The following is a 27,143-nucleotide window of genomic DNA, read 5'->3' on the forward strand; positions in this document are numbered from 1 at the left end:
CCTTTTCCCATTACTGCTGTAACCTGTGTGTGTGAGACATTGATGCAAAGATTTCTGTTCTGTTTGGCTTACCTATGAACTAACTGAATGCTTTAAAGGACAAGGGGAGAAATACTGGTTGTGGATTACCAGATTGTAACAAGCAGAGTGCCCATTTCTCTGCCAGGGAAAACAGGTATCCATCACTGGATCATTCCATCTGCTGTAGAGATTAATTTGCCAAGTAGAGACCAGTTCTGCTTCTTGTCATTCCTTTGTGAACAAGGAAAACTGCAAAAGTTCAGTTCACTGTAATCTTCTTTCCACACTTCCATTTATGACCTGTTGGGTATAAGTAATTCAATCCTGCTCTAATTTACATGCTTAAAATTTGAGACTGAGGCATAGAAAGCACTCAGCAGATACCTGTGGTGTACAGCAATGTAAGTCACTTGAACAACTGTGGTCAACCTTTGGCTTTGCCCCAGGCAGATTCCTGTGGGCACCTCCCGTTATGGCACTGTATTGGTGCCAACAGTTGTGATTCCAGAATTAGTCTGATGTTTTTGATGATGATGAATGCACTGACATGGTGGGGTCACCTACAGGTCTGGCAGTTCTATAAGACAAGAAGCAGTAGTGAGGAACGCCTGTGTGGTGAAAGGAGGACACCACATATATCAAACCAATTAAGAAAAAAATGACAGGTAAAAATACTATTGTTAAGAGCAAGTAAAATGCTTGAAATCTTCACTAGAAAAACACAGAATATGATAGGAGCTGCTGACTGAATACCACAGGCCAGTCAAGTTGAAGGACTTCACCTCCCATTCAGGAAAATTTTGGAAAAAAAATTGGTAGACAGCATTCTGTCTGTGCAAGACAATGAGTGTCAGTTTACAGAGACCTGATGCATCATATGTAAAATAATCTTGATTTGAGATGTTTGAATTTGTTTTAATCTTGCCTTTCTGAAATACGTTTTTTACTTCTCTCACACATGTATCCTCTCAATTAGAGGGTACCCATGTCCACAACAGGGTGTGCAAAGGGGAAAGGGAAAATAATAGGCAAAGTCTCTGCAATTCACTGCAAAATGGTTACTACAGTAGGCAGGGGAAAGTGTAACAGTTCTTGAGGACTGTTAAAGTCAAGCATGTATAAGTCAGAGGACAAAAGATAAAGAAGTGATTTTCTTAAATGTTGTGTGCCCTTAGGGGTTTTTTTGCAATTTTCCTGAGATACCCATAGTGAAATCTTGCCTCCCTAAAGCCGTTTAACTGGGCTGAGACTTCATCCACTATCTGGGACTTCCAAAGTTGTTTTTCGAGTATGGTTGTCTGTTAACTGATCTAGTGCTTAGAAGCATCATGTAACCAAAATAGGATTATTCAGGTAGTACAGTAGGAGATGTTATGAAGGAAAAGTCACATGTATCTTTTTTTCCTTTCTTGCAAGGTTTTCAGAGGAGCTAATAATAGAAAACCTTCCTTTTGGGCGCAGTCAAGTAGTAGCAGTCCAAGTACCCGTCTGTTTTCTCTGCCTTTCTGACTTACTGAAATAAGCTGTAAACAGTAATGTCTTACTTGCTTCCAGTTTTCTGGGAAGTGCAAATGAAGATCAGCTATTGCTGAGCTACTGAGTTTGTTCTAGCTTTCCCTGTACAGCTCCTTTGAGACCAACGAACCTCAGCATGGTTACATTTCTAACAGTTAAGCCCTCCTTATCTCCAATCTGGGCAGCCCCTGCTTGTTTAAACACTTCCTATAATGAGGCGCATGTTGACATAGGCAGAGCCCGGCCTCCAGCTATTTCCCACTTTTAAGTTATGTCTAATACCTCTTTCACTGACATTTTCACTGTTGACAGAATTCGTAATACCAACACAAAAATGAGCTGATACTTGTGCAGAGCTATAGGTGCTCACAGTACTTTACAAGCTTAAAAGGGAACACTTCCTGACTTGGGGAGCCTAGCCTAACTCTCTGAGCCTCTGGGTTCTAAACGCTGAAGAGTTATTGCTTCTTTGTGCATTACGAGTACAACTTTAAAAAGGAGTGAGTATGAAAACATCATTCATTGTAGGACTGGAGCCTTATTCACAGATCGTTCAAATCCAGTATTGTCACCCACTGGGGAAAAGAGGGCCAACAGAGCACAGGGAGAGGGAAGGTAAACTTGGTAACTCCAGTGCTTTACTGCTTTTCCTCCATTCCTGTTTTAGGTTGGTGTTTTGGTTTTTTTAATGCTGTTGCTCACTGAAGTGGCTTAATAACTTTCTCTGCATTCACTGATAGAGTAAGACCATCAGTAATGGAGAGGCTAGGAGGAGGCAAGACCCTCAGAAAGGTGAGCACCAGAAACTTAATCACTGCTGACAGGAGCTCAACAGGGCATTCAGGCAGGCAGGTGAATGAAGCATTTTTTACTGCTATACCTTATATGTTCTGATCTTAATAGGCATGAAGGAGATTCTTGGCACTGTGAGAAAAACAAAACAGTCCCTTTCCTCCTCTGAGACTGGCAAGCTGCAAAAGGGAAGGATTTAATCTTTTAGCCATAGTCCCCACCTCATATCTCTCTGGTCTTCAAAATAACTGAAAAGTGCAAACAGTCCTTGTGTCAAACTGTGAATGATGTGGTTTGCTGTGTTCTCTCCACACAGATTGAGAAGTTGCAAAATCAAATTGAAAAAGAGAAGCAAAGTAATCAAGATTTGGAAACCTTAAGTGAGGAGCTGATAAAAGATAAAGAGCAGCTACAAGTCGTCATGGAGACTCTAAAAGCTGACAAAGACAGACAGGTGCAAACTTCACAAATATAATTTAACAGCATATGCTCAGTAGTGGTAATTTAATGATGTCATTTAGAGCATGAGATTCTCTCAGGGAGATAGAGCAATTTGAGAACTATTAAGTGCAGGTTGAACTCGTTCAAATATAGGTTAAAGGCTTCTTCAAGTGAAAAGGCCCAGCATGTGTTGCTGATTACTGCTCTTGTTACCATAAGGGAATCTGTCCTGTTTATAAGGACAGATCTTCCCTCTTTGAGGAAAAAAGCCCCTGGATCTTACTAAATGGAATACCAACTGGTTTTAGGATGTGCAAATAAATCCCCATTTTGTTGTAGAAGATTGGTCTTTTGCCAGTTGTATGACCTGATCAGTTCAGTTGAGGTTTTTTAACCACGCAGCCTTTTTTACCCTGTTTAAAAAAGATGCTGAGAAAGCATTTATGTCTTCTGGATTAATATTTTAAATGCCCCTCAGTTTTTACTGCTGTGCTGCAGTTCATGTGCAGTGCCTGGAAACTGTCTTGTTACAGGTTTGTACAAGGTATCATCTGTATTAATTTGACTAATGAAGAAAACACAGACACAGATCATTAGAGACTGGTCTGAATATTCTCAACCTGTGTTAAAATTTACTCTAAGTTTTTGTGAGGTGAAGATTAAATAGCAAAATGTCTTATTTGTGTAGTGCTTTTCATCTTGAAGGATTCTTACCCAGACTTCTCCCTGGGAAACTGCACTTAACCACCAAGGCCTTACATTTCAGTTAAAACAAGTATAAACTCTCTGTGGCAACAATTAATAAACGCTTCGAAGGTAGGGCAGAAAGTAAAACCAGAAATATCCTCAATTGTCAGAAAGGGGCAGATATGGATTTTTTCAAGTGTAGGTACTTTTGATTTCTGTGGCTGTTGTCTGGTATAAGAATCAAATACAAATTGCAGTCTAAATTACAGTTGCGTTAGCTGAAACTTGACCAGTGGGATAAATGTACTGTCCTTACAGAAAGCGTGTCCTTAATGACATCTATAACTGCTCTACATTTTCAATGAGCTTTCTGACACTTCATCAAAGATAATTTCAGTCTTCAGATCCCAAAGATGAAGGTAAACCTGGGTAGAAAGATAACCTTTATTAAGAATGATTTGTAAGAAAGCATGTTCTCCAAGTGTTCTTTGAAGGTCTTCTATCTCCTTTCTCCTTCTTCCTCAGCTGTCTTAGCTGGTAGCAGGAGTATAGCACTATTTTCAATTTATCAAAATCATGGGTTACCAGAGGTAACAAGTTTTTTCAGTAGTTTGGGTTCTTGGTTGTAGTCTGGGAAAACTGTTGAGAAATTTGTCTTGGATTAAATGGATATGGTTTGTCTGCTTTAGGACTAATTTGTACTGCATTTCTAAGGCAGATGAGTAACATTTTCATGACTGTTTATGTAGATACAGGACCTTAAACAAGAAAATGATCACCTTAATCAAGTCGTCTTGTCCCTGAGACAAAGATCACAAGTGAGCAGCGAGGCAAGAGTGAAAGATATTGAAAAAGAGAACAAAATCCTTCATGAAACAGTTACTGAGACAAGTAGCAAACTGAGCAAGCTGGAATTTGAGAAGAAACAATTGCAAAAGGATTTTGACCAGGTTAGAGAAAAAGTGGAAAGAGTGGAAGAAATGGAAAAAGAACTCCACCGGCTGGAGAGGGAGAATGAACAGCTCACAAAGAAGGCAGCAGTGATGAAAATAGTGACAGAAAAAGTGGAAGTTCTTGAGCAGGAGAATGGAGATCTAGAAGTGGAAAATAGGAAGCTAAGAAAATCCTTGGACACACTGCAGAATATTTCCATCCGGCTTGGGGACCTGGAAAGGGACAACAAGCAATTGGATGAAGAAAATCTGGAGCTTAGAAGAGTGGTGGAGACCATGAGATTTACCAGCACAAAAATGGCACAAATAGAAGCAGAAAATAAAGATTTGGAGAGGGAGAAAGAAGACTTAAGAAAGAATGTGGAAATGTTAAAAGCAATGAACAAGAAGTCAGAGAGACTGGAGCTAAGCTATCAGAGTGTCAACTCTGAAAACCAGAGACTTCAGCAAATTGTGGAGAACAGCAATAAAAAGATCCAAGAGTTAGAAAAAGAAGTACAGGGAATGGAGAGTGAAAATCAGGTCCTCCAGAGAAACCTTGAGGAGCTAAAGGTTTCTGCCAAACGACTAGAGAGGTTAGAAAAGGAGAACAAAGCCCTAGAACAAGAAATGTCTCAGCTTGAGAAAGACAAAAAAATGCTAGAGAAAGAAACGAAACGGCTTTGGCAGCAAGTGGAGCTGAAAGATGCTATTTTGGATGATAGTACAGTAAAGTTGGCAGTTGCTGAGAAAGAAAACAAGACACTAGAAAAAGAAATTGCTCGATTCAGAGATTCATCTAATAAGTTGAAAGAATTTGAAAAGGACAATAAAGATCTCCTAAAGCAAGTTACGATTGATAAGAGAACACTAGCTACACTGAGAGAGGTAAGCAAAATAATTCTACTGGGTTGTATGATGCTATTTTTTTTTCAGGCCTGTGAGGTACTTGAGGGAGACATAGGAGATCTTCACAGCCTTAACAGCCATCACTGGATAGTGTTGCCTTGGGGAATGGAACGTGCCAAAAACTGCAATGTACTGCTTTGTGCCCTCAACGCAGTCTCAAAATGACATCTTTTTTCATGCAGAATAAGGTTTTAACACAGCTCCCATGTGGTGTCTGTAAACCAAAGACTTCGGTACTTTCTCTAACCCTGTGACCACAAAATTGTTTGCTAACATGAGAGCTTCAGTAGGGGAGATTGAATCTCAAACCTAGAAGTTAGAGCACTTGTTGAGGACCCATTGACATCCCTGTTCTGAGACAGACAAGAACCATCCCAGATGGCCAACCTAACCCTTTCAGTAACAACTGCACCAGGTTTCTGCTTTACAGCTCCTTACAGTGTTTTTCCCCAGAAGCTTCCCTGCCGAGTGAGAGTGTGCCAACTAGCAGTGCTCTGTTCCCATACCGAGCATTAGGACATTGGCAGTCTAATGATGTGTGTACTAGAACCTGACACTCATTATATGAGCAGATTCAGGTTATTGCAACTTGCTCTCATTGCCTGTCCCAGCTGCTGATGTCCTGCCAAAAACAGGTTTTCCGTCAAAGAACATTAAAAGGAAAAAGGATTGTGCTGCAGTAGCTCAGTGAAATAAGTAAATTTAGCAAGACTAATGCAGTAAGCAATTACTTATTTGAAGTATTAGTTTTATTTTAGTTTTTGAAGCATTAGTTTAATTTTGAGAAGGATAAAATAAAGTCTTATCAGAAACATTTGAAACAGTCCCAAGATATCTTAATATCCAACTTTCCTTAAAAATAAATCAAATAGTAGCATTTCTGAGAAGGCTTCTTTTTAATCTTGCCCTTCTCAGGCTTTTGCAAATTTCCAGTGGTGTAGACCTGTCTTCTTTTCCTTAGTTACTTTCTATAGATTCTGCAGAAGGAGCTCATGGATATTGAAAGGACCTATTTACAGACCATTGGACTGGCACAGACCTAAAACCATTTTTCCCTTGCCATGTGAATGAATGCATGGCTAAATTTGTGCTATCAGAGAACTGTTCAATACCTACAGTTTAACCAAGTATTTTTAAAGATTTTATTCTTGCTTCTGTTTGATATTCAGGATGATCTTTTTTTTCTTTACTTGCAGTGCTTCAGTAACTTTGTTGTTCTTTCTTTCTGCATTGTTTAAGAAAACTTAAAGCAAAAAACATGGGCAGTGTAGATCTCTATGGTACATTTGTATTTCAGAGAATTTTGAATGGTAGAGGTCTTTGCACTTAGCCATGCCCCAAAAATAATTTGTTCCTTACAGAAATGCAGGCTGATATTATGTCTTCTCAGGCCATTTCCACACAGACTACTCACTGGCATAACAGCAAATCACTGTCCCAATATACCTTCTGCTAAAACTCCATCAAGTCTCCCCCTTGTATGACTTCCTTGTCAGATTCTGCTTAAGTTTCTTCCCAAAGAAACCCAAATGGAACCAGACTGTACCAGTAGATACCGGAATAAGTGACCAATCTCTCTAGTCTCCAGAGCTGTCCTGTTTCTTGGACTACAACGTAAATATGCTTTTTAAATTTTGGGCAGTAATTCACCATATCTAAGAAACTCAGTGTGCTATTCACTGTTGACCCTGTTACCAAGTCCCTTGAAAATACCATCTTAGCCATATTATCTCAGGAAACTTTCATCCTGAAGTCCTGTCGCTCCTCTGTGTATATGCCAGTGCTGACAGGGCTTTTTGTCTTAGCTTAGAGGTGGGAACTCCCTCTGCTGGTGTCCCCTGCCCTGCACACATCTCTCTGTGGCACAAAGATGGGATGTCTCCTGGCCCACACAAATTCCTTCTTTTGGCAGGTGGGCATGATGCCAGCGTTTGCCAAAGTAATTCAGTACAGTGAATGAGACAAAGGCCAAAAGAAGCATTCTACAGATTTATTTCAAGTAACCTATAAATAAAAGCAATCAGTTTAATTCTGCTTTCATATGTCACTGATGAAGAATTTTAACTGACCTGCTTGAAACTAGGATTTTATCCTATGACTTTTTCAGTACTTTAAAAAAAAATATATATTGCTGGATAATTATCACCACCCTTTGCATAGCAACTAATCATGTTAGTGCTGTTACAGGATTTGGTCCTGGAGAAGCTGAAGAGTCAACAGTTGTCTAGTGAGCTAGACAAACTGAGCCAGGAACTGGAGAAGATAGGATTGAACAAAGAGCTGCTACTAGAGGATGACAATGGCAATGATGACACGTAAGGAAACAGAACTTTCCTAGTCACTTTTGAGCTCAGCCTAACTCAAGCCCTTTGCCTTTCTTTTTTGGTTCTCATCTGTCTCATTCCAATTGCCTGTAACAATTTTGGATATAAACCGCATTTTTCTGAGGCATAGCAGTATACTGTAGGTTTTGCAAATTGTTTTCTTGGGTGGAAGGAAGAAATGTTATTTTCTCTCTCCATGCTAGCAGTGTTACTACAGTTTCACTGTACTCTCCAGCAGAGTAGCTATTTCAGCATGTATTTTTTTCATAGTCTCTTTACAAGTAAGAACAGTGTCTATTCAACAGTGTCTGTCATTAATCCATGTAATTGGTGATCTAGCCACCTGTTAACATAAACATAGATGCTGCCTAAGAAATTCCTGATTGCAAGAAATTCCTTTGCAAGTCCTACAGTGATGAACAAAGAAAACCCCAACACAACCACCCATGTGTATATAGGCTTCTTGGTAAGACCTAATTAGAGAAACATACCCATCTCATAGGAGTCTTTAGACTGTGAATTTTTCTCCTTCTCAAGAATATAAAAAGAGTCATGAGAAGAAATTTCTGTAAAGTAATTAGGGCAAAAAGAGAAAAACTTTTTTTTTCAAGTTATGTAACTCTGATATTTCTATAGAACCATGCTGGTGTTACCTCTACTGAAATTGACTGGATTTTCCAAAAGCAACTTCTCCAGCTATAATCTATCAGTAACAATCTGCAGCAGTAGAGAGAATAATTTTCCCGAAGAATAAAGCACATGTAATTTAATATGTAGTGAGATTTGGAATGGGTGAAGGTGAAGTCTGCTATATAGATGGTGGCTCATATCCTAGTGGCAGAATTGGAGAGCTGTTATCGTGTTTTTCAGAAAATACAAGGTTTTGGAGAGCAAAACTGAATCAGCACTAAAATCAACACTAGCTTTGAAAGAGGAAAAGATTGCAATGCTGGAAGCTCAAGTGAAAGACTCTCTGAACTTGAACCAGCAGTTACAGAATGATCTAAATATGGTAAGAGGTTAACTGACTTTTAATAGTTCACGTTGCAGTTCTGCACATTCACATGTTTGGGGTTTTTTTGAGTAGTTTTTTTGTGGTTTCTTGTTTTGTTTTTAAGAACAGGCTGGCTCTGTCTGCCCCTCCCCATACACATGCTTCCCAAGAACCTTTTTTGACTGGACTGCCTTTTCTTGTCCCTTTCTATATAATGACACCAAATTCATAAAAAATTTGGGACTAGGGGCACAGCAGGAGGGGTTTTTTTGCATAATCACTCTTTGGAGATCTGTTTTCCCATGGGGTTTTTTTCATTGCCATGGTCTTGTTTTTCTACCTTGTTTAGTGGAAACATAGGGTGAGGAAGGCTGCAGTTGAAACATCTCACATAAGAACAGCCTATTTGTTAGGTGACAATGACCTTGAGTCAAAGGGGACCTGACTGGAGGCCAAGAGATGTGGATTCTTCTGCTTCTCTGTGTCTCAGTTTCCCCATCTGTGCAGTGAATGTTGTTGAAACTTTGAAAGTCTGTACAGTGCAAGAGAGAAGCATCATATCCCTTCCTTATTAATACATAATCCCAGTTCACTCAATGTTGAAGATTGTTACTTGTTGGCTTTGTAGATGAAGAAGGACTTTGATGCACTTAAGCAGACTCAACAGGATGGGCAGTATGACCAGAATTCACTGAGGTGTTCAGCAGAGGAACTCATTCCCAACCAGCCAATGAATGAGAAATTGGAAATGGGACACGAAGAGGCTACTGTACAGCTGCTGAAACTGAAGGACAGAGCAATTGAACTGGAAAGGAATGTAAGCCTTCTCCTGTTTCCTCTTAGCTCATAGACTTCTCTTGGGATCAGGAATGGGTTGCTGGAAACCAAATTTTTGAACTTAAAGGAATCCGATGGGTTTTCTGGAGCACCTAAGCCTATTAAATCCATTGAGAGTCTCCTAGGACTGCATGGGACTTAAATGCTTCATATGTCTCATATTCCTTTGTAGAGATTGATCCCATGTATAACATCTGTCCTACCTTCATTTAATGCTGAGAAGAGTTTGCTTTTGCGTGTTTGTTGCAGAATAGTCATCGCCAATTGGTTCTTATCTTTGATAGGACTCCAAATGATCAGAACAGCTGTTTCTTTTCTTCCTGTCACCCCTTCAATGCCATCTCTTTTTCAGAACGCAGCCCTGCATACTGAGAAGCAGCTCCTTAAAGAACAGCTAAAGCATTTGGAAACACAGAATGTCTCCTTCAACAATCAAATCCTGACACTACAGAAGCAAAATGTCTTCCTTCAGGAGCACAATACTGCCCTGCAGACGCAGACAGCCAAACTCCAGGTCAGGACAACCTTGCACCTCTGTGCCAGGAGACAGGATTTCATTATAGTAGTGTAGAAGATGACAGCAAATAAGTAAATGTTTGTGTTGGTAGGCTGATGTAATGATAAGACCCATAAGGTGGAGCTTAGTTTGAGGTCTGAATTTCTCCAAGGTAGGAGGGAAATTGGCTCTGTAGATAATATCTGGTAGCTGTCTTGAACAAGAAGGTGTATTTAGAGAGAATTTGTTAAAAACAGTGCAGCAAAATCCAGATGTGTTGCTTCAGAGGCTGCACTTCTAAAATAAAAGAACTTTGCTTTTTTTTTCTGTTAATGCTATGCCTGTGAAAGAGCTTAGAAGAAATGGAAAGAGGACACAAGTCAACTTCCAAGAGGCATTGTAGCAATGAGTTCCAATCACAGTTTTCATACTTTTAGACAAAATGTCAAAGTTGCCAGTGGCATACACATACTCTTAAAAATTACTTGAATTTTGAAAAAATAATCTTAGCTTGGGAAAGGGTCCAGTTTTAATGGACAGCATTGGATTAGCTCTAATTTTTTTTTTGTGACTTTCACTTTACAAGTTTTTCCTCTTACATGCTCAGAGCTTTTTTTTTTGTTGTTCTCTTTAATTATTTCTCACCTGTATTTGAGTTATATTAGCAACATATAAAATCAATGCACTACTTGTCTACTGAAACCAGGCTTGTTAGGAGTACTATGCACATACACAGTGGTGTGGTTAATATTTTTGAGTTTGGATGAACTAAAGTTTTCATTACTTGTAGACAAATATGGGGTAACTTTTGACTTTGTACATCATTGTCAGAGAAGCGATTGAGTTATGAGTATTCCATCTCATCTTGGTCTTCAGGCTCAAGAGCTTCTAGTAAAACAATTTGGAGGTTATTGTGATGATTTTCATACTGCTGATAGCATGGTTTTACATGATGCATACTACCAACAGTAATACCAAAATGACGCCAAATTGTCAATAGATGTCTTAAGTCTACAAGGCAATGGATGCATTCTTGACTTACTCTGTATGGATACAAGGTTCTACAAAATGTTTGTTATATGTACCAGTAGATGTGAATAAGTAATACTTTCTTTTTATTTGAGAAACTTTAGGTAGAAAATTCAACTCTCAGCTCCCAGAGTGCTTCACTGATGGCCCAGAATGCTTTACTCCAAAATCAGCAGACAGCCAAGGAGAATGAGAATGAAAATCTACTAAAACAGAAGGAGCAGCTGAAAGCAGAGTATGAGTCATTGCTTCAAGACCATGAACACCTTGCTTCACTGCATGAACGGCAGTCTGCAGAGTATGAAATGCTAATAAACCAGCACAGCTGCCTGAAAACATTACACAAAAACCTGGATCTGGAGCACAAAGGTCTGGGTGAGAGGTACGCTCACTGCTCAGGGGTATAAGTGTAGCCAGAATGTGCCCATGTTACAATTTTAGCCTTAAATGTTGGTCTGCAATTTCAAACAGAAATTACTAAATTGTTCCTCTGAAAAAGTGTCTACTCATTCTTGCTGTCATTAGGACTTTGCAAAGCTCTGGACTGTAGATTTTAGACCTCTAAAGGTGGCAGACCAGAGGTGACTCTGGTGATATTTAGTAACCCTGGGCTTGGGTATTGGGAATGCTTTGTCAGAAGTAGCTTAAATGCCTTTGCTGCATTTAAGGATTTGTGCTATAATAACATGAAGCTTTAAAAAGATTTTCCCAGTTCTACTGTGCGTGGTATCTCTTCTCATCATGAAGTCTGCAAGTCACATAGGTAGTTGCCCATGTGTGAGTAGTATATATCTTGAAAAATTTAAATCATTGAAGTTTGTGTGTGGCATCAATATCATGTCAAAGGAGGCTCTCTGATGGAAGCCACATTGACCCAGCTATGAGATAGTGATGCATTACATATTTTCTTCTAGTTCTCGCAATCTAAAGCTTTTGCTTCAGGCCCTTCAACTGAATTAGGAAATCAGCAATCTATTTATTGTTTAGTCTCTAGTCACTGTCATTTTCTGACAATTGTGTATGGATTGAACAATATACATGATGTACTACAACATAAATGCCACTCTGCCCGCCTCTCAAAACTTTTCTTATATGTTTCAGCAATTTTCCTCAAAACACTTTTATTTAGGTTTAATTTCCATGCAAGATCATGAGTTGGGTTCAGACCAACTCAGTGGTGATCCTTTATGGGGGACTGGAAAACTGGCGCTAAACTTTTCTTTCCCGAAGACTAAGGAACTGGCAAATACAATGTGTAGTAGATTTTTATAAAATACAGAAATAAACTGATTGTGATTAAAATATCCACTGAATCTATGTGACAGGACAGCTGCTTGGCTGTCGACTAAATGAGCTGTAAGTGATTTCACAGACACTGTTTCTGCTTACCAAGTCTCTATCGGACTGATTAATGGTTCTTGTTAATTCAGGCTTTGCTTGAGATTATCACACTGCTGCAGTGTGTTAAGGCAGTGTTCTTTCTTTGCTTGATGAGTACCAAGTATTAAACAACTCTAGCTTTAGGAAAAAGTATTTTTCAAAAAATAGGTTATCTGTAGCAATAAGTGCTCCAATCACCAGTGTAATGAATAATAATTTGAACTTCTGTTTCTGAGATGTGGCTGCCAGTGAGAGATGTTGCAGGGGAGCAGATGGTGGCCTTCTCTACACTCAAAGCAGGTTGAGTCTGGCAGTTTTAAGACTGCAGTGTCCTCCTCAGCAGGTCAGTCTCAAAAGATACTTATCAAGGTGATTTGTCCAAGGACAACCTGTGTATCCATTTGATTGTCAGGAAACAGCCACTTTTTTGAGTGTGTATTTTGTTTTCCCTCCATCATATGCTGTGCAGTTCAGCTGGCTGAGGGAGCAGAAGGGAGAAACAGCTATAAGAAAACTGTTTTCTTGTGCTACTCTAAGGCATTTAACTGCTAAAATGGAATATCTCACTTTCAACTTCAGCTATAATGCACCACCTGCTAAATTTTCCCCAGAGCAGCTCAGTGCAACCAAGAAGTTTGCTTGTGCGGTGTTCAAGAGAAGGGTTTTGCTTGTCACAAGTCCAAGGTAATTGTTTTTCTCAGTTGGTGACAGCACTGTAATCATACTTCTGGTGCTTAAGGCATAATTACGCTTCTGCACAAACCTATGACTGCAGCTCATCTAGAAAAATCCACAACAACTTTAGCTAGTGTGTGGACACCTAGCCCTGTGTACAGCCAAGGTCCCCAAGGTTCATGCAGTTCACTCTGGTGCATTCTAACCACAGAATATTTTCTACACCTGAGCAAACTTCATCAAATCTCTCTTGGTTCTGTCTGCACAGTATTAACACTGAAATGTGGATTTAATAATAGGTTGTGTGTAACTGCAGTGAAATGGCCTGTCATAGCCCAGCAAACCACAGACGTGTGGGTTTGACTTAGCAATAAAAGGACAGTTAGTAAGCTGCAGTCTTTTACCATTAATAGCAGTTTTTTAGCTTTGCGGTGTTTGGCTGACACAGAAAGGCTGGCCTCTCCTGTTGCATTTTAAAATTGCTTTACATACTGCATGTTACTAAGGGAGGGTAATAAGTTCCTAGCTATGATTGATTAATAGATCCTTGAGCATTTCTTTGTAGCTTACTCTGGAGAAGTCTAATCCTGCAGAGACACTGGAAAAACAAACGCTGCTGTGGAGGGTTGCATATTCCACAGAGTTGTATTATGTTACCAGTGCTGACTGGTAATTATTTTTCTGGGTTCCTATTGTCACATGCTTTTTATCATAGCTGAGCATTTTTTAAGTTCTCACAGTCACAAATACCTGCCCTCAGCATTCCTCCTAAAAAAGCGGCAAAAAGAGTGAAAGCCAAAAGGAGTAAAAAGGAATATGATTGTTCAGTCCTAGGAATGAATTGTGTCAGAGCCAAAATGGATTCTGTATGCATGTTTTTTTAAAACCCTTCTGTCCAAGAGCCTGAAGCTTAAAAATGAACGTGAGTGTTGAGTAGTGTGCAGGATGGGTAAGCTTGTCCCTGGTGGTAGAGCTTGTCAGGTGGCACAGATTGTGCTCAAATAGTGGACTCTGTGCTAAATCTGGAGTACAAGAAAACTTTGCCTGATGACTTCATTAGAGCTCTGGCGTTGCAGAATCATGTGCATTTTTGCAGACAGTCTCATCTTTCTTACCTTTCATTTAAGAACTAGGAGAGCAGCTGTGGTCTACCTCAGGCTCAATGTGGCAGCCTGTGGTGCTGGGCCAGGCTGGTAAAACTGGACTGGTATGCTGTTTCCCTATAAGTAGCCCTCCTTAAAAAATAGAGGACTTGGATAAAAATGAACCGAGTAACCCTATCATACAGAAATGGCAAAAGAATTTACAACACAGTGTCTGCAGAGGCAGCCATGGTAATCTCTGCCAAAGGACTGACAGCAGAGTTTGTCTTCTCAGACTCTGCATTGGCACGCATTCTGTCTAAAATCCCTCTTGGAGCTGGATGTGAAACCTTCCTCTGCTTTCAGGTTCTTCCATTTGTTGTACGGACATTGAATTTGAAATGTCCCAGAGCTGAATGGAGGAAGAAAACAAATAAATAAGGTTAATTAAAGTCTACTGCTGTTACTAGGAATGAATAGCATAAAGCAGCTTTTGTCTGGGAGACAGGTACTTTTCTGTGTGGCCCTTCAATGGACTGGAATTTGGGACAGGCTGTAATTTGACCCTGGGATGAAGGGAATGGTAGCCTGAAAGAAAAACAAGTTGGCAGAAGTCAGTGTATTTGGTGCTGTCTGCTGATTTTGGTTTTGTTTTGGACTTTTCATGACTGCAGAGCAACTGTGCTCTACATTCATCCCTGCTGGCATGAAAGATGATGATGATGCTTGTTCTCTTTAGCGTTTTAAGCAGTGCTGCATCTTCCACCTCATTTCTGTTTTAAATTGCTTAGAAGAATATTTCTCCATTACTGACACAGGTGTATCTGATGTTTCAGGGCAATATCCTTTTATCACAGTCACCAAAAAATGTGCTGATGTCTTCTGACATTCACTGCACTGGTGTCCCCAGTGGCCTCTGCTGGTGTGTGTGTATGGGCACAGATCCTGACAGAGGCCACAAGAGTTAAAAAGTCTGGGAACAGCTTGCTGTTTTGTGAAATGATCTCAATCCACCTCGTTTTTTCCAGCATTTTCTGAATGGAGGTGGTGTAGCACCTCAGGGAGGCTGAGCCTGCCTAATATTTGCCTGTGCCAAATATCAGGGCAGTTATTCCACACCTCTGTTACTTTAGCATTCCAGAGGTCAAAATTAAAGACAGAGTTGATGGCATCAGCCCTCTGTCTCTACCCATCTCCCCACCCTGAGTGGTTTATGCACAAGTTACATAACCCAAATAACAGTGGCAGCCTCGATGCAAACACCAACGTTGCTCTTGGTTTTCTCAGTAGTGAACAAGTAGAGGCACTCAAGCAGGTGAGTCAGCCTCTGCTTAAAAGTGTTTTGCTGTCAGCTCACTGATATTCTCCTCATTATCTGTCTGGAGTATGCAGGAGATTAGTACCTGTGCAGGCTGCTATTACCTGTGCATATAAACTAACATGCATTAGGTTGTTACGTAATAAACTCATTACCTGCTTTCTTGTTGCTTTTTGTCTGCTGCTTTTTAGTCAGGTTTTTGACACCTGCCCCGACAATTATTTGTGAATGGGTTTCCAGTTCAGTGCTGCAGTTTCCACGCACCCTGGAGAATCTCATGTTTTTTACCAAATGACCAGAATCTGGAATTGAAGCAAGAAGCCCTTTTTTTTTTTTTTTCCTGAAGCTCTCTCTGCTGACTTGTATACTAAGCTGAATTTTCATGCATAGTGTGGAAATCTTCAGCCTTGGTAGATGTTTAACCACACACAAGGATGAAATTAAGCAGGCAGGAAAAAAATACTTTCTGGTCCTCTGGGTATTACCTATTAAAAATCTTAACCCAGAGGAAGGAAAATGTTTAAATGAAAGCTGAGGGTATGCTACTCTTCCTTTTGCAGGTACAACAGTTTAATGAAACACAAGGCAGAATTGGAAGAGTTGGAATTAGTTTTAAAAACTGAGAGAGAGGTTCTGCAACAAGAGAGAAGATCAAATGCAATAACCACTGGGGAAAATCAGAAGCTGAGGGAGGAACTGGACAGGTAAGGTTCCTTCTCTAAATTCTATACCATTAAAAAGTCAATTATGCAGACAATGGTTGTTTTGCTGTGTTGACTGTAACTCTAGAATACCTTCATTAATGTGTCTTCTTTTTTCTCAGTTTCTGTCTTATTAATTTAATAATTTTAACTCATTTAAGATTTATCAGCTTCATGAACACTGTCATCAGCTACTGTTAGTTGCTGCTTCAGACATGGTCTGATCCTGGGACCTTTGTTCATACAAAGTAAGCTTCCACGTGTGGCTCAGTTCACAGATGTTTTCTGCAATTGGCTGTTTCTAAGCACCTTTAGGCAGAACTGCAAATGTCCAACCATGTCTAGAATTCTGTGAAATTGTTCTTACTCTGCTTTTTTTTCCCTTAAGGAGAACTGGTTTGTGGTTTTTATGCAATATGATTTTGCTCTTGAAGCTACCATTATTTATTTTCTGCTGCCCAGAAAAAACTGCCGTTTCTGTTATTAAAAGCAGGCTTAGTTCATGATCACTGGGTAGCTGGTAACTCATGGCAGAACCTCTTTTGAGAGCCAGCATCCAAACTCTACATAATGCAGCAATAAAACATCCAGGATCCCTATATCCTTGCCACTGTTCATACTACAAAGGTGTTTTGAGGAACAGTTTAAGTACAAGTAAGGGGCCAAGACTGTATCAAGTTAAAGCAATGTCAGGTTGAATCATATTTAAAAGTCACATGTTAAGTCGAGTTACAGTTGTACAAGTGTACTTCAGAACACTGCAGAGGAGGTTTCCTCAAGTTTGCTGTTTCTAACTCAGTTTCTCAGGGACAGAGAAAGACGTTGCAAAATGTAATTGCAATGCTGGCAGAGAGGCAGGCTTAGCTGATCTGTCAGCAGATACGGAACTTAATGTTTTTTAATTATCTATTTATTTATGTCTTCATGATTTGTAGACATTTTTAGATTTATCAAAAGTTGTAAAAGAATACCACAGTATCATCTTACAATACTACAGTGTTACACAGTTCAGAACACTTCAGTGCTCTTTTTTTATGCATCAGGAAAAAGAAATAACCTGTGAGTGTTTATTTGTGCCAAACAAAGCTGTCTTTATATATAAATGCTCTTAAATACATTGTGCCTCAGAAATTTGTGGTGTGTTTCTTACATATTGAGGAAATAGAAGTTTTATGTTTCATTTATTTTTCTTTCAGTTCTTTTGTAGAATTGAAGTTTTTTTATAATGCTATCACTACTTTCTAATAAAATTCTATTTATGCTTAGAATAAAAATGTCCTTAGGAGTTATTCTTTTGAACTATATTTGATTTAGTGACAGCTGCAAACTGGTAGTGTGGTCTTTGAATGTGAGGTCCTTTCTGTGAAGTGTCCTTCACAAGCCTGCTGGCTTCTTCATGTTTAGGGTGAATTTCTTGCACAGCCAATTAAAGGCAGAGTATGAAGGGCTGCATTCACACACTAAAGAGCTGAAAACTTCCTTGAATAACTCTCAGCTGGAGCTGAATCGTTGGCAAGCTCGCTACGATGAGCTGAAGGAACAGCACCAGTCCATGGATATCTCTCTGACCAAGCTGGATAACCACTGCGAGGTGAGTAGCTGTAGGTATGCAACTACTACTGCATTCCTATTAGAGAGCTGACAGTCATTGTGTGATGTTTTTGACATGCTGTATATGGAAGATCAGACTATATGATAACACCCCCATATACTTCGAAGTTTATGGGTTTTTATCCTAGGTTGCCATGCTATTGTGTTATCTTGATTATGGTGCACTCCAGGGAAGCCAGACCAGAGGAGAGATTAATTTGTCTTGTTTAATAGCTGCTGTCACGTCTAAAGGGAAATCTGGAAGAAGAAAACCATCATCTTCTGAGTCAGATTCAGATGCTGAGCCAGCAGAATCAGATGTTACTGGAGCAGACCATGGAGAGCAAGGAGCAATATCATGAAGAACAGAAACAGTACATGTAAGAAAAAAGAGATTTGAATTGTGAAACCTAAAAAAGGCCATCTAGGCAAACATAGAATACAAATCATCTATCAGGAGTAGAAGGACAGGAAGCAGAGTGATAGGTCTACTTGATATATGGCTGGAAGAGGGAATGTTTGAGTAGGAGATATATGTAATGGGAGAACGCACAAAATTTCTTCACGTTGCCTTCCTGCAAAGGAATGTTCAGGAGACAGCTGGGCAAGCACAGCTCTTTTCAAATAATGTAGATCAACCTGTGTGGAAAATTTAGTTATAAAAGATGGAATGCTAAACTCAGTGGTACTTCTCAAAGAAGAGTGGTTTTGGAAAGCTTGGAAAGAGTTTGAAAAACAGCTAAGTTGCTACAAAAATTTAGTCTTACTTATGAGAGTCATTTTATATTTAAGTTTATGAATAATAGCAAATATTCATACTCCTCTAGTTTTTGTCATTTGCATTTTAAGAAATATCTGCTTTGATGTTGTTTTTAAGGGTGCATGTATGCACATACATTGCTGCATCCTTCATGCACAGGGTGACACATTTAAGTGGGATACCCTGCTGTACATTTACAAAGAATCCTATTCTCACTGCAAGTGAATTTCTTTCATTGGTATGAAAGAAGGAAGAAAAGTGTTGTTAATCCTAAGAATTTTGGTTTCAGCACATCAGGATGATGTGGGAGTTCCTGAGTTGAGTTTTATATCAGTACTGGCTTATATGGCTGAAATTTTAGAAATTATTTGCTGAAATTGGCTGAATATGCTTTAGATGTTGTATTCTAACATATTTATCCCGGTGTCTGACAGTTCTGTGATGGAGGTACATGTGGCCTACTACTTGAATGAAAATAAGATTTGCCAACTTCCACTGTGTAGGCTAATAAAATAAATAATGAGTAAAAAATACAGTTAATCTTAACATCCCCCAAACAAACTCTGAGGTGTTAGTGAGTAACCTAGCACCACCATCTACTGTTCTTTCACCTTTTGTGCTTATTGCACAAAAATCATCCATCAGCAGATTTGGTAGGGTTTTGCATTTGCACTTTCTAAACAGACTATGAATGAGCTCAGGAGGATTCTGAAGGTTTGGGATAGGAAGATATTTCAGTCGCTTTCCTCTCTTGGTCTTCAGTTTTTTGATTATGCGTAATTTCATACAGTTGATTCAGAATATGCTTTTCCCCCTCACAGTGATAAATTGAATGCCTTAAGGAGACACAAGGAAAAACTTGAAGAGAAGATAATGGATCAGTACAAGTTCTATGACCCTGCTCCAAAAAAGTAAGTCCCACGTGGGTTCAGTTCTGCTGTTGTACAGATTTGTGAGAGCAAGAAAGAGCTTTCTTTAACTGGGGGTAACAGAAACTTTATCTAAATAAGGGCAGTCTTTGCTCTAACTCAGCAAGCTATTCCCTGAAGCAGCAGGTTGTGTTAATGTAGAGCACAGGACCTCACGTGGGGCCCTCTGTATTAGTACAGCAATCTGAAACAATATTAATTGTGAAAAAGCCACTTTGCTCCTAATATGGTGACTAAGCAGCACTAGGAGCTTCCAGAGCTGCTCTTTCAAGGGGGATAAGCAATCTGTTGGTGAGAAAGGACTTAAAAAATTATATTAAAAACAACAAAAAAGAGCCAAGCTAATTCCACTATACATAGTTCTGACTGATAGCCTTAGCAAAGTGATTTCGATTTCTTTCCTCCTCAGTCTGTTCCTGTAGTAGAGCTTTCTGCACTGTTAAAATGTCTCATGTGGCTCCATATGTGTAGTTTAGAATTCTAGCAGAGGGAATAGTTGTCTTTCTCACGTTTCTCATGCCAAAGAAATATTTCTGTAAAGTAATTTTGACTTCAGGGGAAAAATGGATCTCCAAGCTCTGTGAAATTTGTGCTGCATTTTTTTTAGCCAATTCATGACAGTAAACAAATAAGAATGTAGGATGGCTTGATGTTTTTAGCACAGCTGTAAACTTCTTTGGGGAGTATTTCTTGTAGAGTTTTCTAAATTCCATTCACAAAACCTGCTTTATCAGGAAAAACCATTGGATTGGAGCCAGAGCCTTAGTCAAACTAATCAAGCCAAAGAAGGAGACTACAAGGGAGCGGTTGAAACCAGCAGCAGAAACCCCCACATGGCATTCTGAATCCCCAGAGATGGTAAACTCTCCATCTGCCTCCCAGAAATTGAAACATCAACACGAGTCTCAGGATAATACCTCTCAAGGGTCAAACCCTATGGAAGAGAGAGAGAACCCTGGGGGTTCTTCAAACAAAGGTAAGGAATGCCCAGCCTAAAATCAGGCGCTGAAAAATATTTTTAAAAGATGCAGTATATAGGATATGTTAATATTCAATGATATTATATTTTATGGGGGGGAAGAGTGGTGTTTGGCTTTTTATTTATTTTGTTTTGTTGGCTTTTTTAGTAAAATAAAAGTATTAGTAAGCAAAAAACCCTAAACTAAAAATTGGAGTAAATCTAGAAGGTAGGGGGTTGGGTTTAACTTGATTTCTTCCTTTTATCTCATACTTCTTCCTTCAACTTCAGTATGAAGTTTCTTGGTTTGCCCAAATGTATTGCATGTTACTGAATAAGTTGGTTGAAATATCTCATTTAGTGGGGTTTTGCAGCAAAGCAGTTTCAGTTTAAAGCTGTATGGTAAAGTAGTGTGTGGTTCGGGAGCAGAGGCTGCTTTTTCAACTGGCACGATCTGGCTGACAGCCACTGCCAGCAGGTGGTGCACATGCAAAACAAATAATGTGGCAAATGCCAATTTAGCGTAACTTGGTTATTTTGGAGGACTTTGCCATGTTTTGACTTAAAAACAAACTAGGTATTAGTTAATGTAAAATGATGACATGATTTTTTGTTTTTTGAACACTAAGACAAATGTAAGGAAGATGGAATGATTACTTTTTCTGTTTAGTTAGTTTATACAGTAAATCAGGTGTTCCTAATAATGGGAAAATTAAACGAAAGCTCCTCAAAATAAATACTGTCATCCTTATTAAAGGTAATATACATCCCAAGCTTTGTTTATTCTCCTGAGAGCATTGCTGTCAGCTTCTATATATAGATCATTGTTCTCCAGGAATACTTTTCAAGAGGCAATTTTGAAATTAATACTTGAATAATAATTCCTGTCTTCCTACCGAGGAGTGTGGGAAAACAGAAGGGGGGAGCAGCTGAAGAAAGTAGAATTCTTGTTATAAACTACTGCAAGTATCTGTCTGACTGAAGTTTTTGATTGGGTTTTATATTTCACTCTCCCCATTCTAATCCTTCAAGGTCATTTATTCACTTAAAATAAAAACACATGTCTCAGATCATCCATGTGATTTGAGATCTTGAGGGTTTAATATGCATCTGGATTTCAGCATGGGAATTTGGGCTTAGGTTTCCACAGAACTAGGCCCTCGTGGAGTGCCAGAGACAACAGAAAGTCTCTGTGGCTTCATTTGTTTTGATGTTATGTGAAACATGCTTACGTGGAGTTCAGGAGCGATCAGTATTAAAGCCTAGAAGACATCTAGGACATTTGAGTATGTTATCACTGAGTAACATGCACACCTGTTTGATTTTATATTATTAAGTAAAAACATTTTGGGTGATCTAACAGTGATTTCTTAAAGGACTTGCTTATATTTTATGTGTATGTGTTAATCTATGCGTTAATCTGAGTCAGATTAGCTATGATTAACTATACGTTCATCAGTCCTCCAATATAGGTGTTAGTCATTGTTTAGCCTTTTTGTTTTTACTGGTTGTGTAGTCTTTGATCTGTGTTAAGATGCTAAGTTTTATTTACAATGCTTTTGTTTTACCTTTTTTCTTCTTCTTTTTGGGATACCTGGGTGATAACAATTTAGCTGCACTGCGCAAAAAGATTGCCTTTTTGAGAAGCAAAAGCAAGGATAAAGAAAAGTCTCCTAAGTCTCCATCGAATCATCAGTCTTTCTCTAATCGGCTCCGGTTCTGGTCTTCTTCCGACATCCCATCCTCTCCTCATGAACCTCTTTCTTTCCCGGAATTGGGAGTTTTCTAACACCTTCTCTTTAGCATTTATCTTCATTTATTTCTCACAAATATTAAAAAAAAAAAAAATCCCACACACCTTAAAACAACACGCACACTGATAGAAACACTGAGCATGTCTTTACAATACTCTAAATACAAGCAAAGATTAGTGAACATGGACTTAAGTTTTCCTGTAGAAGATGAATCACTATTGCACACTGTGGATCATTTCTTCAATGCAGCACACTTTTAGGGGACCTCATGGCATACAGTTTGCGTATGTATATTGGCTCTGGTGCATGTTGTAAGTAAGTGAAGTTGCTGTTCGCTTCGATATTTTCTTGCAATCACATATTTGCATTGTGTCCAGTTGAAGCGTTGAACTGATTTGCTTTTGCTATGCTTTCTACAATGTTGTAGTCCTACTAAAATACAAATACAGTCTCAAATCCTAGAGACTTTTCCAGTATTCTGTACCACTAAATGATTACAAAAGGCAGGATTTTTAACATTTTTGCCTGCTTTTAAATAATCTAGCTTTGAATACAAAATGGAAACTACTGGAAAAATTATTCTCAGCCAACTGTCTTGATGTTTGCATTCAAACCTGATATTTAGTAAGGTTTTTCACTACCAACTATGAAAATTCATCTTGAATTGAGATGAAGTTTCAGTTTCTGCTGCTTCAGTTTCAACAGATTTTTTTGGAAGAAGAAAGTAAATTTGTTCTCTTCAGACAGGCAATAACCTTCATCTTTGATCCATTGCCCAGAATTCTTATTGCCTCACAGTCATGACCTAGTGGCTTCTGAAATGAGTGTGCAGGTCTAGTCCCCACTCTGTTAGAGAATCATCTGCAGCATGGACAGTATACTACAGCAGAGAGGCCTAAAGATCTCATCCCCCTTCTCATTCTGAGAATTGTCCCTCAGTGGCACAACCAGGGACTCTGGCAGAACAGCCTGTCGCTGCCCATTTGGGGATTTGTAAAGACTTTTTGTTTCTTGGGCAATTAATATTTTTGGCATCTATGGAAGGTGTTAAGTGCATCTACAAAGTCTGTTAGAAATACAGATTTGCATGCTAAGCTTTAGCCAGTAATTGCCCCTCCAGGCACAGCATAAACTTCAGTTCTGAGAGCAAGTGCTGGCCCTGTGCTATTGAGCCCACACAAACTGTGGGTTAAAACATTGTTCTTGAAGTCAGCTTCCAGAAAACATCTAAGATGACAGTAGCTTGATCCATTTCTCTAATACAACTTTACAACTGCTCTGTGCTTTGAACTGTGTGTCCATTGTCTCCGCAAGCTGTTTATTTTGACTGGTGCACTCTGCTGTGTTTTCAGCATTTAGTTTCTATTAATCAAGTATTCCATAGAAATGTATAAAATGTTAGAATCTTGCATCATTACGTGTATTTTCTGTAGTAAATTCTTCAAATTTTGTTCTATGTGTGCCTTAAAGTATTACATTCACATTGCAATAAATGAATTAATTTACTGCATCAGTAGAAAAGAATTTTTGAGCTTTCTGAATCTAAGTAGTATTCTAGCAGACAGTTTTTGTTGTTCTCCTGCTAAGCTCCCAGGAACTCCACTTAAAAATCATCGCACCAGAACATCGTAAGAGCAGCAGAGTTTTAACCTTGTAAAGACTGAACTCTTACCCACAGCAAAGATCTAAACCTGAAAGCAGTTAGCTTAGTGTGTGGATCATGCTAGATAATTTCCAAATCAGCATTATTTTTCTTTGAGTAAGAGCGTGACTACTGTCACTCCTTCCTTATTCTATTTTATTAGAAGTGCTTATAAAATGTACCTACAAGGAATAATGTTATGGGAATTTCACACCTCACTTATCTTTTCTGGATTCATGTCTTTGCTCCTTTTCTTCCTCCTTTCACGGTAATTGTTGCATGTATAATATCAACCCTCCCACCAGCACTAAGCAGCCCTTGTCACTCCCACACTTTACAGAGAGCACACATGACTGACAAGCTGGTGGCAGAAATTTCCTATCCACTACTGAACTGTTTATGGAAAAGCTTGCAAAACTGTCGCCTCTGTTGTGCAGTTTCTTTGTGCCTGCTTGTCGTGTTTGTATAGGCAGATAAAGAAAAATCCTCTAGTGCTATTTTTTTTCATTGAATCTTATTTATTTACCTCTTTCCCCATCAGTGCTAATGGACCTAAAGCAAAAAAGGAATTCCCATCACGGAGGCAGCAATGATAATGTTGAAATCTCAGCAGACTCTGCGACAAAACCCTGCTATGTGGAAATGGGTTCCAGAACTTACTCAACCTCAGCTATTCACCTGCACACTTCCACCCCCATCTCCAGGCTCCAGAGCAGACCAAAAGGTGTGTGGTGCATTTGATACACCAGCTTTTAGTGCCAGTCAGGCATTTCATAGTTCCTACAAGGCTACTAGTGGCATTCAAGTACAAAAACAAAGCACTAGTATTTTTACTCCTCCTTTATCTTCTTAATGGTTTAATTGATCAGATACAGGGCTTCCTCAGTCTTGTAATGTCACCAACTTGACAGACCACATTTGAACATCAGTGCTTCTGTGGTTCCCTGCCCAGTGGATAGAAGGTGGCTGCTCTTCCAGTGTTGGGTCGGTAAAATCTGTTGACCACCTCAGTCTTCTATGCTGCTAGAATGCATTGGAGACTGACCTGAGAGATTAACTTTTCTGTGTTCAATATTACCTTTTATCTTCTTTTCCAGGCTATAATTCAGAAGATAATCTATGTGAACAGTCCCCTGAGGTGGAGTTGGCAAGCACCAGACAGCATGGTAAGCTTATAGCATATATGAGTGCTCTAAAAGTCTACATTAAGACCTGTTTCATTGCATCCACGTGAACTGTCCTAGAATATTTTAAATTAGCATAATAGGAGGGGATGTAGTAATGCAACACCATTTTGGGAATGTGAATCTAAGTATTTCTGGTTTTCTGTTGAGGAGCTTTTAATGGCTGTTTTGCCAAAATAAATTTTGAAAATGAATGCTGACATTGAGGCAAGTTGCCTTGCCCCAGCAGACTTTTTAATGCATGTCCTACGGATTTGTTGCTGATTTTTCTGGATAGTGTTCAGTTCCTTTCTTAAAGGAGTGAACCAGCAATACAAAAAATTCGGGGTGTGGATGCACAGTGGGAACACTGTTGAAACAGCAGCATTGCCTGTTTAGAGATTTGTGGAAGACTTAATTTGCCGGCTGGCTGCCAGCTCCTTCCAAAGAAAACTGAGAAAGAGACAGCAACTTATTGTTGAGCTTTTTCAGTATTTACATTACTTTATAGTTGCTGTAAAAAGAAAACCCAAAACATATTTCTTTGTGAAAAAAATAACTGAGATTAAACAAGATGGATGCTAAACAACTTTAAAAATGAAAACAGTTTCTACTCTGTCCAGATTTTGGCATTCTCTAGATATTATGTTGTTAATGTTTTTAGTTGCACAGGTCCTATTTTAGAGGGCAGACTGTAACCAAGTCTTTTAGGGAATCAGAGAAACTTAAGATCTGTTTGTTCTATGCTTGATTTGTGTTTTTCAGGGTCCAGGCCAAGCAGTTTAGAGAGCAGTAGGAACGCTTCCAGCAGTAGTTCACCTCTCAATTTAAAAGGTAAAGCTTTTACAGCTGAGTTGTGACAAACAGGAAGTGAAATTCCATGAAACTGTATGCAAAATGCCATTTTCTTTCCAATTAATTTTGAAGACTGTTGTTTTGAAATTGTAATTATTATGAAATCTGGACATGGTTGTCTTGGGAATCAAAATTACTGGCAAGAAGTACTTTTCTAAGATTGATTCTGGCAAGGGATGGCTTTTAGGGCAGGAAGTGTAATTTTGCTTCAGTCTGACTGGCATCAATACTGTGGGAAGTATCAGGCCACTCTTAGACTCTTTACAGCAACGGGTCTCTGTGGTTCTCACTCTGTACCACGCTTGTGTATGGAATCAGTGTGCTCTGGAGATTTACTTTACTGAATTTGTGCATCCTTGAAGGATGCCTGGAGACCTGACACTGTGGAGAAATCTACTCTCTACTTTCCCACTATCAGGTGCTGGTTTTCAGATCACACAGCCAAGACTGGGAGATCTTCTAGTGACACAGGGGTTGTAAAGAGGCTGCCAATTCTATCTGTGTTATTCCTTGGAGAAGTAATTGTGTTTGTTTAACATAGAGGCTCAAAGTATGTGCCGTAACACGTTTACTAGTCCTGATCTTTCCAAGTTTTGATTGCCTTGGGCTCTGTAGGAGAAGGAAGGTAAAAAATGCCACCCAGTCTGTGTTGAAATAACCCTGAATGATAAAGTTTCTCAGTAAGAAATCTACTGAAATGAGGGCAGAGCAGTGTCATTAATGATAGTTATGCTTCTCCTCAGGTTCGTTAGACCATATGCATGGTAGAACTGAGAGCCTCAGCAGTGAAGATATGGTGCCAAGCAGAGAGGGACCAGCCTTGCTCCGAGACACCTATCCCCTTCACTCTGCTTCTGCCATCTTAAGCCCCAGCAGCAGGCAAGAGTCCTCCTCTCACCGGAATGGTTTGATCTCTTATGATAAATCTCAGAAGAGTAACCCATCTCAGCCTTACCCAGGCAGGCAACGGGCTGCCTCACCTGGCAGTGAGATGGTAACTTTGGAAGAGTTCTTGGAAGAGAGCAACAGGCTGTCTCCACCAAGTGTAAGTAAAGAGAGCTAGATGGCTCATTCCAGATGTCAAAAAACTGTTCAAAGCTGATTCAGGAGGATGAGGCCATAGGGAAACAAGGAAAGACAAGATGATCCTTGTTCATATGTGTGAGTACTGTTGAATCTTGCAAGATGAATGCACAGTTTCAATAACTAAGGCAAGATTAACTTTCACATAGCACTCTGCTCACTTATTTTGATGTATCACCTACGACAAGTCAGGCAGATAATTCACTGCAAGTGCTATGTATCGGACTGCTGGGACTTCTAATCAGCAAACACACGTGGTCAGGGTTTTGTGTTAAA

At 39.3% G+C, this 27,143-nt stretch overlaps 1 protein-coding gene across 4 annotated transcripts in view; it reads left to right on the forward strand.

Moving 5' to 3' along the window:
- The window catches only part of CCDC88C (coiled-coil domain containing 88C), a 98,416-nt gene that overhangs the window by 66,861 nt on the left and 4,412 nt on the right, over window positions 1-27,143 (forward strand). For 3 of the 4 annotated variants that reach the window (XM_027637858.1, XM_027637859.1, XM_027637860.1), the window contains exons 14-29: window positions 2,645-2,782; window positions 4,206-5,276; window positions 7,485-7,612; window positions 8,492-8,633; window positions 9,244-9,432; window positions 9,805-9,966; window positions 11,082-11,359; window positions 15,993-16,136; window positions 17,538-17,724; window positions 17,958-18,103; window positions 19,305-19,394; window positions 20,147-20,388; window positions 24,308-24,490; window positions 24,864-24,932; window positions 25,695-25,763; window positions 26,528-26,829. In XM_027637858.1, the coding sequence (XP_027493659.1) occupies window positions 2,645-2,782; window positions 4,206-5,276; window positions 7,485-7,612; window positions 8,492-8,633; window positions 9,244-9,432; window positions 9,805-9,966; window positions 11,082-11,359; window positions 15,993-16,136; window positions 17,538-17,724; window positions 17,958-18,103; window positions 19,305-19,394; window positions 20,147-20,388; window positions 24,308-24,490; window positions 24,864-24,932; window positions 25,695-25,763; window positions 26,528-26,829 (3,540 nt within the window). Of the gene's footprint in view, window positions 1-2,644; window positions 2,783-4,205; window positions 5,277-7,484; window positions 7,613-8,491; window positions 8,634-9,243; window positions 9,433-9,804; window positions 9,967-11,081; window positions 11,360-15,992; window positions 16,137-17,537; window positions 17,725-17,957; window positions 18,104-19,304; window positions 19,395-20,146; window positions 20,389-21,983; window positions 22,241-24,307; window positions 24,491-24,863; window positions 24,933-25,694; window positions 25,764-26,527; window positions 26,830-27,143 lie in introns of those variants that run through there. The other variant, XM_027637861.1, reaches the window with a different exon arrangement.

Source organism: Corapipo altera, unplaced genomic scaffold (assembly GCF_003945725.1).
Source record: "Corapipo altera isolate COAL_440 unplaced genomic scaffold, ASM394572v1 23, whole genome shotgun sequence".
In the NCBI taxonomy this organism is placed as follows: Eukaryota; Metazoa; Chordata; class Aves; order Passeriformes; family Pipridae; genus Corapipo; species Corapipo altera.